The 12,668-nt window shown below is 40.1% G+C and overlaps 1 protein-coding gene across 8 annotated transcripts in view; it reads left to right on the top strand.

Annotated features, from left to right (window-relative positions):
• Positions 1-3,528, top strand: part of cep152 (centrosomal protein 152) — a 77,975-nt gene extending 74,447 nt beyond the window's left edge. For all 8 annotated transcript variants that reach the window (XM_068017926.1, XM_068017923.1, XM_068017922.1 and 5 more), the window contains 2 exons: positions 924-1,030; positions 2,093-3,528. In XM_068017926.1, the coding sequence (XP_067874027.1) occupies positions 924-1,030; positions 2,093-3,261 (1,276 nt within the window). In that variant the 3' untranslated portion in view covers positions 3,262-3,528. The remainder of the gene's footprint in view (positions 1-923; positions 1,031-2,092) is intronic.
• The last annotated feature ends 9,140 nt before the right edge of the window (positions 3,529-12,668 follow it).

Below are 12,668 nucleotides of genomic sequence, written 5' to 3'. Positions count from 1 at the left end.
GCATTTGGTAGTGGCATCATGCTGGATGTGGCGAAAGTGGCGGAGGATGATCCTTTGGAGATGGAGGCTGGTGGGGTGACTGCTGTATTGGTTGAAGGTAGCCATATGTATATAGCTATATGTATATACCAACTAGAAAGACAAGTGCAGCAAATGCATGGGAACATCACACCTGCAAGTTCCCCTCCAAGTCACACACCATCCTGACTTGGAACTATATCGCCGTTCCTTCACTGTCGCTGGGTCAAAATCCCGGAACATTCTTCCTAACAGCACTGTGGGTGTACCTACCCCACATGGACTGCAGCGGTTCAAGAAGGCAGCTCACCACCACCTTCTCGAGCAATTAGGGATGGGCAATAAATGCTGGCCTGGCCAGCGACGCCCACATCCATGAATGAATAAAAAATAATGATTGCCTGTGGAGGGCAAAAAAGTAGAAGCACTAGCAATCCTGGACATTCCATAATTATTTAAACCCTCTATATTTAGTTAAGCTCTACATTTTATTTCCTTTGCCAATTATCCCTGGTCCCTTTTATCTTCCTCTTGTGGGCAGCAAACCACATGGGGACATTCTTCCACAGATGCAGGCAGTCCTCTGTACCTCATAGTCTCCACAGTTGAAAAGTCAACTATCATTGTTAGGCTTAGCCTTGTTCACTTGTGCAGTTTTTAAAAGTAAACGCATGCTCTTTTGAATTTTTAAGCTGCACATTTTAATTTAGCACAGAATTACTGGTTAGGGATTTTGTAAAGCATATTTTTACTGATCCTTATGCTCTTCAATAATCTGCTACTTCTGAAAAGCCCAGTTACTGAAACAGGAATTTGTGATCATTTAAAATTTGAGCTCAAGAGCCCAGTAATTTATACTAGCAGTATAGATTTATATTAAAATGGGTTTGTATTTTTTTTTACAGTGCTGAAAAGAGGATCATGAATGCTGCTAGCAAGTTGGCTGCAATGGCCAAAGCTTTAGAAACTCCTGTTCCAAATCGGAAGCATAATAAAGCTGAAACCCTGACTGGTATGCATGGTGTTTTGTTTTCAAATTCTTATTTTTAAATATGCATAGTTTATTTATAATGTTGCTTTTGTTAGTGCTAAGTGTTTTATGTTTTGACTTTATTTGAAAGTATAATGTTGGGGAGACAACTCTACTGGAGAGAGTTAAGATATGTTTGCTAAACGTCAGTAGTATAGCATGTTGGTGCTGAAGTCAAGTGTGCCAGGATGTAGCCTATTTTTTTCAAGAAAGGTATAAAATTGAGTCACCTCAATTTACGCTTACTAATGGCTAACTCTAGCTGTATTTGCAAAGACTAAGGAGAAAATCAATTGCTTACCGAAAGAATGTATATGTTATAATTGGGTCTATAAGTAGGGAAAAAAGGCACTTTAAATAAGCACATACCTGTTTTATACTGTAAATTGTCATGTCGAATACCAGCACTGATCAGTATATTACATTGGGCTCTTGGCTCACTGCCATCATCATAGAAGTTTTATCTCATTAGCTTTAGAGGAAGGAATGTGCTTTTGCTAACAGAGCACGCAGGTCAGTACATTTTTAATAGATTTTTATATCCACTTCTATGTGAATGAATAATGTTAAATGGAATGGCAGATGAGTCTGATTAAGTAAGTATGTATAAGAACTTGGGAAGTTTAAACCTTAGAGCCAACTGTGGTTCATCCTCACTTTCTATAGTTTGAATGTGTCTGGAACATACCTGAAGTATAAGGCATAATAACATTAATTTAATGGTGAAATGCTTTGAGACGCCTTGCATTCGTGAAAGACACTATATAAATACATGATTTTTTAAAATTTGAATTGTGGCAAATTGTTTTCACCATCACTGTGGTCTATATGATGAAGAACTATTGTTGTAAAATAGTTGCCGTTTAGCAGTTACAGTTCAGATAATTCTCTGTGCAAACTTTGCATTGCATCTGGCTTCTACCTGTATCTGATGAGTTTTTTTTATATCCGTGCCAGCCTTGATGCTTAATGCCTCAAACCTACACATGGATGAGTTTTTATATATACATGTATGTGTTTTTATTTTTTGTCTCTTGCCTAAAGCACGTCCAAATATGAAAAGTTTAGAACAAGCACCAGTCATTTCTGAGAGTAATCGAGAAACCACTGGATCCATACATGTGCAGGCAAATCACATTGAGAAAACATCTAGTGAAGGCCATGTCCGAAAATGCAAAAAATACAGAACAGACAATGAAATTCACAAATTATATGTGCCACACAGTTTGAACAAGACTTTATGTGGTGCAGCTGCAGAGAATGGCACTTCAGATGAAGAATTGTTTACAAATCATAAACAAGTTAACATTTGTAAAATTGGAAGAAAATCTGACATTTTACAAAAGGATACCACTTCCTTGTATGAGATGAAGGATGGCCATCAACAGAATGGTGCTGTGCCAAAATCAAAGCTCCACAAAGCTGCTAGTGTTCAACATTTTCAGAATTCATCCAAGTACCTTTCCCAAATGTGTCTCAGCAAAGCACGTGCGTTCAGCTCTATTGATAGTCTTACGGACAGAGCACCATTGCAAATGGCACGCAATCAGGATAGTGTCTCACCTTCAAAAGGTTTTGTGCATAATTCAGAAGAATTTGTCTGCTCCAAAGCTATGCCCTATACAAATGTTGTGCAGGAAACCCCTGAAAGAGATGAAGGTGATTATGTTACTAACCTTGAAGCTATTAGGTCCTGTAAAATGGGCACTTTCGATTTTGGGCAGAAGGAAGGAAAAACATGCCATCTTGATGATTGTAGTACACCTATAATATGCACAGAGTCAACTGGTATTTCTAAGCCCCTGTCAGCTACAAACTTGCCACATAAAACAGTTTCCATGGCAAATGGTACTGCACAAATGACATCCTCCATTTCCTCAGTCGCCTCTGAAACTAGCTCGCTCTCTGATGGTGAGAATGCATGCTTTTCGAACAAAACAACCCCGGTTGTGTTGAGGATGCACACAGAACAAAAGGTTTCAGAAAATAGCCTTTCTGTTTTTAACAGGGACCAGTTGAGTACAAGGATAAAGCCTCATAAATATATTAAGTGCACTGAAACAGAACTGGCACTGAATGATGGTACAGCAAAGACAAGCAAACCATACCATGCAAAACAATATTCCCTGAAGTATCCATCACACATGATCCCCAGGATGGACATTATTCAGCAGGACAGTGGATTTGACAGTCCATTTCTTAATTTTCATTAATCAAGAAGTGTTATCTTACAAACAAGTCCTTAAGTCTTCAAAATACCTTTATGCCACTAATCTAATAGTACAGGTTTTTTGAGTAACTTGTCACTGTTCTTAGTGATTCATGATTTTGCTAAATTATGTAAAAGGTTTGTAATTGATATGTTGTAATATATTTGCACCTATTTATATGTTTCTAAAATCTATTTTTGTACCACAAACTGATTTATGTTTTGCCGTTTGTACATTCAGATTTTTTTGGGACAAAATGTTTCTTTTAAGATATCATGCTAATAAAATGTTCTTGGGTTTTTTGGAAAAAAAAGGATTTTGTCTGAAAGCAGTTTAAACACTTGCAACACTCCTTTGATGTTTTTTGTTGTTTCTTCAATTTCAATTCTTCAGTCTTCAATTTTTTATATATTTTTTAAAGAGGTTCATTTGTTCTTGATCTGATTTTTTTTTTCATGTCCTGCAGTGTCATTCTTAAACAGCTCAAATACCTGATTTGAGGTTTTCCCTCTCCTTTTGGTTGTAGCTGTTGTGAGACAGTCCAACCATGTAAGCTGTTCATGAGTGATGCATTAGTAAATCTAGCAGTTGAAACATGCTGCTTTTATTTTTAGGCGGAAAACTCCGTCTCTAAAACTTTTTACTTTTCTACAATACCTTTTTACCCATGCTATACTATATACAAGGCCTCATTCTCAATGCACAATTCATTCTTTATTTTCTTTTGTTAACAACCCTTCATTTTGTCTGTTTTTCTATAATTAATGCTAATTAGATTAGCAACTTTGGGAGGTGGGGGGCTGATTTATAGAGTTTTTATCAACATCACTACTATTTCAGCCAATGAGTAATATAGGATCATAGAAAAGTACAGAAGGAAGCCAGTTGACCCATCGAGTCTGCGGCAGCGCTTTCGAAGAACAATTCCGTTGGTCCCACTCCCCGGCTCTTTCCCCATATTGCTGTAATTTGTTTCTCCTTAAAAGTACTTATCCAGTTCCTTTCAGAGAGCTGCTATTGAGTCTGTTTCCATCAAGCTATCAGGCAGTGCATTCCAAATCCTAATGACTCGTTGCATTTTTTAAAAAAAACTTTTAACTCATGCTGCCTCTGATTCTTTTGCCAATCACCTTAAATCTATGCCCTCTGGTTATCAACCCTTTACCCATTGGAAAATTTCTCTGATTTATTTACTCACTGTATCTAAACTCATAATTTAAAACACCCCTATCAAATCTCTTCTGAGCCTTCTGCATTCTAAGAGAGCAACCCCAGCTGCTCCAGTCTGTCTCCACAATTGTAATCCCTCATTCCTTGCACTGTTCAAGTAAATCTCTTCTGTACCCTCTCCCAAGTGTGGTGCCCTGAATTGGACACGACATGAACTAGTGTTTGATTATAAGTTTAGCGTAACTTCCTGGCTTTTTCTACTCTGTCTCTATGAAACCCAGGATCCCATATGTTTTATTAACTGCTTTGCTTTGTTAACCTGTACTGCCACCTTCAAAAACCCACAGGTCTCTCTATTCTTGTATGCCCTTTAAAATTCTGCCATTTAACTTGTATTATCTCTCTTCATTCTTCCTACAAAAATGTAAAACCTTAACCTTTCTGCATTGAGTTTTATCTGCCATGTATCTTCCCATTTCACCAGCCTGTTTGTCCTCTTAAAGTCTATTACTGTCTTCCTCACTGTTTACTGCACATACAAGTTTTGTATCCTCTGCAAATTTTGTAATTGCGCACTCAGCCAATGAGTTGGAGGTGGGGCAGGATATTCAGCAAATATTGTATTTTACAGCTGAGTCTATTTACAGTCTGTGAACTGCAGCAGCTTCTCCCTAATAAAAGCACAGTGATGTATGCAAATTGCAGTGCGTTAGATAATGAGTGAGATAGTTGTATATAAATTGTGTGTCAGATCACTCCTAGTTGCTTACTGCAGTGTGGCCTCCAGGCGTGATTGATGGGGCATCATTCGAACATCTCCATTCTGGCTGGGAATATTTGCAACACTATTTGCTGCCTTTTTTTTTAACCTAATGTTTATTGGTCACCTTTTATCAATGTTTGGTATTCAATCAGAGTATGGTATTTTAAATTTTTCACTTTGTGTTTTGGTCAGTATATGATTGTGTTGTCCGACTCAAGTTTTGTAACTGTTATCTTGGCATATGTCAGTGCTAGTAGCCTTAGAAGAATGGGCCACATAGTCTCCTGCTCAGTTGATGTCTGGAGGTTCCACTGCTGCTGACCCACCGCGATTCTAGTGCGTTTAACCAATATATGACCTGGAATGCCTTAGTAGTCCCATTACTGCTTTTAGAGTGTTATATCTGCTTAAATTTGCACACTACTTGTGACGTGGGGCACACGTTTGCTTTACATGTATGGTATATGATTTACAAAGTGATTCCTGACAACGCAGCCGGCCCCTGACCACCTCTTCAGGCTGCACCAAGGTGCACACATGCGCAGACGGGCTCCTGCGCTCTGCGCGTACGCTGCTTTCAGACTTGCCAGGACTGTTTAGTGCATGCGCCAATGACGTCATCGCTTGACGTTTTCATCTTTGGGCAATGCGGCTGGTCGGCCTCTTCGCATGCGCTTTCCGTCCGCTCCGCTCCCCCCTCCCATCCCCTCGCCGCGCTCTTCAGCTGCTCCGCTCCCCCCTCTTTCCCCCCCCCCCCACACCCGGCCCGCTCGTACTCTCCCTCCGGCCATTGTGCGCTGCCACGTGTTTAGGTTAGGTTGCCTTCGTGTGATTATTTAAGCAGCGCCATCTTTAGTCCTGGCAGCTGCCTGAAGTCGCAGACTGTGACGTTGTAGTGGCACGTGCTGCATTTGCGAATGTGTCACTGCAGTGCCACCTAGTGGTAGCATTATCAGCAAATGCAGCTTATGATTTATCAAGGGATTTGTTAGATGACTGGTCATGTGATTTTTTTTTTGTTCTGTCCTGAGAGTGTGATCCAGAGAAGCAGCAGATTTGTAGAGCTCCTGAAAATCCTGTAATTTAACTTATTTCATATGTTTAATAAAATGGTGACATTGTTTATGATGTCATAGCGATGCCTACTATTTAGAGGTATCGACACATGGTGACAGCTGTGGAAAAAGCCGATGGTGATACCAATTTTGAGAGAGAGATGTTCAATAGGCGAATGCAAAGTACTGGTGAAGCATAAACCAATGTCATAAACCATGGTGAAAACTCCCAAATGGCCGTGAATTCAATGCCACAAGAGAAGTTCGAAGACTGACTTGTGTTGGAGTTGTGGATTTGAGAGTATGAGGGGGACTACTTTGAGAAGCTGATCTAACCTTGTTGAAGATGGGTGGTATAACTCAAAGTCATCAGGGGTTTGAAGGGATACTATTAAGTGCAATACTTAGAGTCAGAGAAACCTCCACGGTGTGACTGAGGCAAATTTCAGGACGATGCTAAAGAATGGCCAACGACTCAGTGCTGGAACTGTGTGAAGAAAACTGTGTTCCACAAGAGGCTTGTGCCAAGTCTTTGGAAAAATATGTGGAAAGAGCAACCCTTTTGCAGTGAATTGCTATGGAAAAGAATTGCCAGCACATAGAGAAACTGGAGCAATAGATAAAGAGCCAAGGACAAAACAAGTCTTTGTGATCAGTGAGATCCATCCTATTGGTTTAGATGACTTGGAGCGTGTTGCATTTAAATTGGAATCGGGCAGCCACCTGAGATTTCAAATAGACAAGGGTGCACGATATAATTCCACTTCACCTCTACCAACAGGTGCTGAGATTTTAAGCTTGCAAAAGTTGAGACCCCCCCCCCCCCCCCCCACCCTCAAGACCAAGGTAGCAGCTTATGGAGGTACAAGTCTGCCCATTGGACTACAAATCCTGGTCTAATGTACTCCAATAGGGTGACCATGACTAAACTGGACTGTGAACTTTAGCATTATATGTCATTTGCTTGGTAGAACGCATGAACATAATTGAAATGAATAGCTATATGTTATTAACACCTACAAACCAATACTACAAGGAGTGTTTAATACTCAGTGATGCAGTTGGATAAGTTGAGGGAGAATACCGAATCAGGTTCAATAAGACTGCAGATGCGGTTCAACATGTCCTGCATTGTGTACCAGCTGTAGGAAACTGCATAGTCTGGTCAGACAGCCCGTAATTGCTTTTGCAATGACGCCGACCTCATGCATCAGATCGATGTAGTATTACCTAAGAAGAACGGCACGCAACTCATCTGCAGAGATTCTGAAGACTTGAACAAGGCTAGCTATTAAATATGTCGTTAGGTAGTGCTAAAGCCTTCAAATCTCGATGTTCTGAATGGGTTTTGGCACGTAAGTCTTGTTGCAAGATATGAAGACTGTTCATTCCACACACCTTTTGGACAATATCGCTGTAAGTATATGCCACTTGGGGTCAGCCGGGCTAGAAAGTTTCCAACGAAACATGCACGAATTTGTGGAAGTACTGCAACGGATAGACTGGGTTATTGCAGATGATTTTGTGACGGTTAATTTTTGGGAAATTCTTGGAAGTAGTAAACATCTATTAACTTTTAGACATCTGTGCAACGATTGTGGAGTAGTGTTAAACAGTATGAAACTTCGTAGGCAAGAAGTTCCTTTTATTGGACAGTTCACTACAGGAAGAGGATTTCGTGTTAATCCAGCTAAAATTAAAGTAGGTTTGGAGATGCCAACACCGACTGATATTGCAGGGATCCAGCAACTGCTTGGACTTGCTCAATATCTGAGTAAGTTTGTCCCGCATCTGTCGCGCATGACAAAACTGCTCAGACATTTAACAGAGAAAGATGCAGAGTAATTCTGAGGCGAATCGCAAGAATGAACACTGCAGCAACTCAAAAGTAACAATCACCAAGACATCAGTTCTTGGATATTATCTCAAGGAAGAAGTAACTCTAAATGCGATAAATCTCAATCTGTACTTGGAGCCACAATGATGATGCATTTATCACTGGCTGTTCATTCTGCAAGGGCATTAACAGCAGCAGAGATGTGATACCCGGAGATCGTGAAAGAACTTTTACTGATTGTGTTCGCCTGCGGCTAGAACTTAATGAATATTAAAACCGAATACCGTCTATTAGAATCAATAATTCTCAAGCCTATGTGACTTCAAACAATTGCTGTTAAGACTCCAAAAATATTGTCTGAAAGTATGAGCCGCGCATACCTGCCATAAGCTAACACCTGTGATTTTACAAGGCTGATGGAAGAAACTGAGAGTGAATCACTTTCAGCTGAAGACTCGCGCTGACAACAACTCGATCAACAGCAATGCCTAACCCTGCTGAGAAGCAACTGCGTGTTCTCAAGTTAGAAATACTTTGACTTTTCGAGCTAAATTAACTGTCCAAGGGCAATTGATATTCAAGGGACAGCAACTCGTGGGACCAGCTGTATTGTATATGGAATTCATGGCCGCAGCTTATTCAACACACATCGGGAAAGGAAATTGTGGCTGTAGATTCCGTGCCACCTCCAGTGGCCCAGGATGTCAGCAGAGCTTCATCATACTTTGCAGGGTATTGTTTGTTTGACTCATCGTGTTTCTAAGGCACCACTACTACAGCATGAGATTGTGGCTCGGACTCGATCGAGGGTTACCCTGCGTTGTTATAAAAAGGTAATCGGCTGGCGGGCAGCCATAAAGGCGGGGCTAAAGAGTGGCGAGTCAAGAGACCTAGCAGTTGGCAGAAAAAAAAGACAAGTGCAAGGGGAGAGCCAACTGTGAAACAGCACCGATAACCAATTTTATCTGCAGCACCTGTGGAAGAGTCTGTCACTCTAGAATTGGTCTTTATAGCCACTCCAGGCGCTGCTTCACAAACCACTGACCACCTCCAGGCACTTACCCATTGTTTCTCGAGACAAGGAGGCCAAAGAGAGAGAGAGAGATACCTTACTTGGAAGGTTTCTGACAATGTATCTTTCCCAAATCTATAAGAAGAAATTAATATAAATTTATTTTTGACTTAAAGTAACAAACTCGATTTACCACCTATCCGAAATAATTACACGTTGTGCCTAGCTGTAGTCAGCTTATTTCCCTTGTCTGCAGCTAGGTTGAGATATTTCCTCCACTGTTTACGTGCCCCTTCTGTTTTCTCATTTCTGCTTTACTTTAGACATCATGGGTCACATGTTTAGCTTTTTTTTTTAACTCTATGATTTGTGCCTTGAAGTGCCCCCATGCCCGGTCATCCTGATTTGTAAGATTCAGAGATCCACTTGATTAAGGGACGGAACACTTAGAAGAAAACAACAGGGGAGCAAGAGAAAAACAAAGTTTGGAAGTGTGCTGCCTGAGGATGGATTTCTCCGGATCTCCCACCAGTGTTGGATTCAGTGGGCTGGGTGCCCGGGGGGGAGGTGGATGACACGGCGTTACAGTATAACAGTATACAGCTGCTGCTGTTATGGGGAACGTGATTGTGCTTCTGTCTTTTTTCCTGCCAACAGCTAAGTCTCTTCAACTCGCCACTCTTTAGCCCTGCCTTTATGGCTGCCCACCAGCTCTGGCGATCACTGGCAACTAACTCCCACGACTTGTGATCAATGTCACAGGACTTCATGTCGCATTTGCAGACGTCTTTAAAGCGGAGACATGGACGGCCGGTGGGTCTGATACCAGTGACGAGCTCGCTGTGCAATGTGTCCTTGGGGATCCTGCCATCTTCCATGCGGCTCATATGGCCAAGCCATCTCAAGTGCCGCTGGCTCAGTAGGGTGTATATGCTGGGAATGACCAGTAATTTCAACATAATCCTGTAATATTTTTCATTGTTATGGAAGTAACAATAATTGAGGAAAAAATCTTTTGGCAATCACCTTCTAACTGATACTTAGAAGCACTATGATTCTCAAACAACAGTACTGCTACGTCATAAAGCAAAATTGTAGCCTACATAAAATAAATGACTAACATTTTCCATTTAAAATGAATGTAGCTCAAGGCGATATTAAAATTTTAATGTGGATTTAATTGAGAAACCATTGCATCTGCTTACAATTCTGAAATTAATAACTCAGGTGTACACTGCTGCTTTTAGTCCAGAGAGATATTTATGTGGAAAGTGAATACATGCAGAGATGCTGGGGAATATAAGCTCTCAGGGTTCATATCTCCTTGGACTAAATAAAATATTGTAAGGGAAAAACAAGTTTTATTATTGCATGCTATTTGACCTCAGTAGACTACCATTATGTAAGCTTTAACAGAGTATTGGTTATTAATGCCAAACCACATTAGAACCTTTTATGCATAAAATTTAATATAATAAAATTAATGCTGAACAACATCTTTGTGTCTTTAAAGCACTTTGACCGCATGTGTTTTTGTGTCTATTATTCTCAAACTTAGAGGAAAATTATAACACCGGCTGTAAAGTATTTTTTAGTAAACCATTTTAATGTTTTCTCATCACTCACTCTACAACATAGCCTGACTGAGCAGTTGGGTAGATAGCCTCCTTCTGTGCCTCTGCCAATGTCTCTTGGGAGGAGTTGTGGAGGATTGGTCTAGATTAAGTTGGTTAGGAAATGCCTGATCTCTGTTTGGCTACCTCCCCTTGATGGGCTGGCTGAGATCTGAAACCCATTATGTAGAACACATGAACATATTACTTGCTCCTCATATTTTGTTCAAGACTTTATTACTAGACTCGCTATCTGGTTTCCCTGGAGCTCAGGGATATCTGCCCTTACATTGTTTCTGATCTGATCCTCTAATGGACTGTTTGTGTTGATACCTGATACCAATCATCCATCCTGTGCATTTAGGATCCAATATTATAGATTTGCAACGACAGGCACAGATTTTATTGTGGTGGGGGAGGGGGAAAGGAAATGTGTTTTTTTTTGTTGTCGTCATATCTCTATGGGTAAACATTCCTTCATTATGAAGCAAAATTAGTTCTCTATCACTTTTTAAATGTTAAGTGGATGTTTCCATGCTTGTTAACCTCTAAAATGTGTATAGAATGTGGAACAGACAGATCATTAATTTAGTATTCACCAGGACTATTAAAACATCTTTTACTGAAGACTCTGTCCATCATTATATTTTTGATTTGCTCAGCAGTTGTGTTCATTGTCATAAAAGCTTGTTGTAATTGGCTCTGTTCTTTGGTGTTGCACAACCCACATCCACACTATACTACCTCTGTCACAGGTATCAGCACAAGAAACTACCAAGGGAGTCAAAGGGCATTCAATTCGCACGTAACATCTAACAATGTTATTACTGGTAATCTGATTTATTTTTGTGCTGTTGCTGTGAATGCGCATTACCTGATGCATGGTCTTTATTGATCCCATGTACAATAATTGCATTTGGAAATATAAAATGTGCACAAGTAATTCATATTCTGCAAACGGCAGAGGTAGTACTGTGTGGATGTGGGTTGCGCAGTACCAAGAAACGGAGACAATTACTGTTAATTTTAAATCTGAGATCGGTAGATTTTTGATAACCAAAGATATTAAGGGATGTGACCTAGGCAGGTATGTGGAATTAGGTCACAGATCGGCCATGATCTCATTGAATGGCAGGACAGGCTCGAGGGGCAAAATGGCCTACTCCTGCTCCAAGTTTGAAGTACAAGTGAAATAGAATATTTAATGTCATGCTGTTTTAAACAGCACACACCTTTTTGGCTGTTGAAATTTCAAAAACTCTTTTTTTTGGTTACTTTAAGAAGTGCCATGCATATCCTTCTTACCTATTACTTGACTTCTATAATTTTGCTGGTGCATTTTATTGAACTTTTTTACTTTTGAATGGCAAAAGTGAAACTGCACCCCCCCACCCCCTTTTTTGCTGTGGGGGATATTCAAGATATTCTTCAAATGGGGAGGGATGTGTTTTAAAGAAACCCACAATCCATGCACTAATTACTCAATAATCTTAAAGGTTCTTTTTACATATCAAACATATATTGAAAACATCATGAACCCTGTTGGTGATCAACAAATAAAATGTTTTAATATCCATCATGAACACATCTCATTCAAGAATTTGATACTTTACCCAATAGTTTGTCATCACACCACAGTGGCTGGCAGATGCGATCAAAAGAAGCAGAAATATAATCAGTCGTACAACACCCAAGCAACTTTTATTGGGTAGTGTGAAATTAAAATGATACATGGGACAGTACATTTTAAACATTAAAAAAAAAACACATGACTATCTGGAAGTAGAAAGAATAGCCAACAATGTACTGAGATGAATACCTTGGTAAAATTAAAATGGAAAAATTGAAACCATACCTTCGAGCAGAGGTGCCCAAATTGCAGTTTAAGGTCACGAGTATCCCCACCCCCTGCCCTCGCCATTGACTCCTTTAACCCCAGTGTTATTTCCATGTTTTAGCT

The sequence above is a fragment of the Heterodontus francisci genome, chromosome 38 (genome assembly GCF_036365525.1).
Source record: "Heterodontus francisci isolate sHetFra1 chromosome 38, sHetFra1.hap1, whole genome shotgun sequence".
NCBI classification, from domain to species: Eukaryota; Metazoa; Chordata; class Chondrichthyes; order Heterodontiformes; family Heterodontidae; genus Heterodontus; species Heterodontus francisci.
The sequence above is the reverse complement of the archived record's forward strand: the minus strand, read 5'-3'. Positions and strand labels throughout refer to the sequence as shown.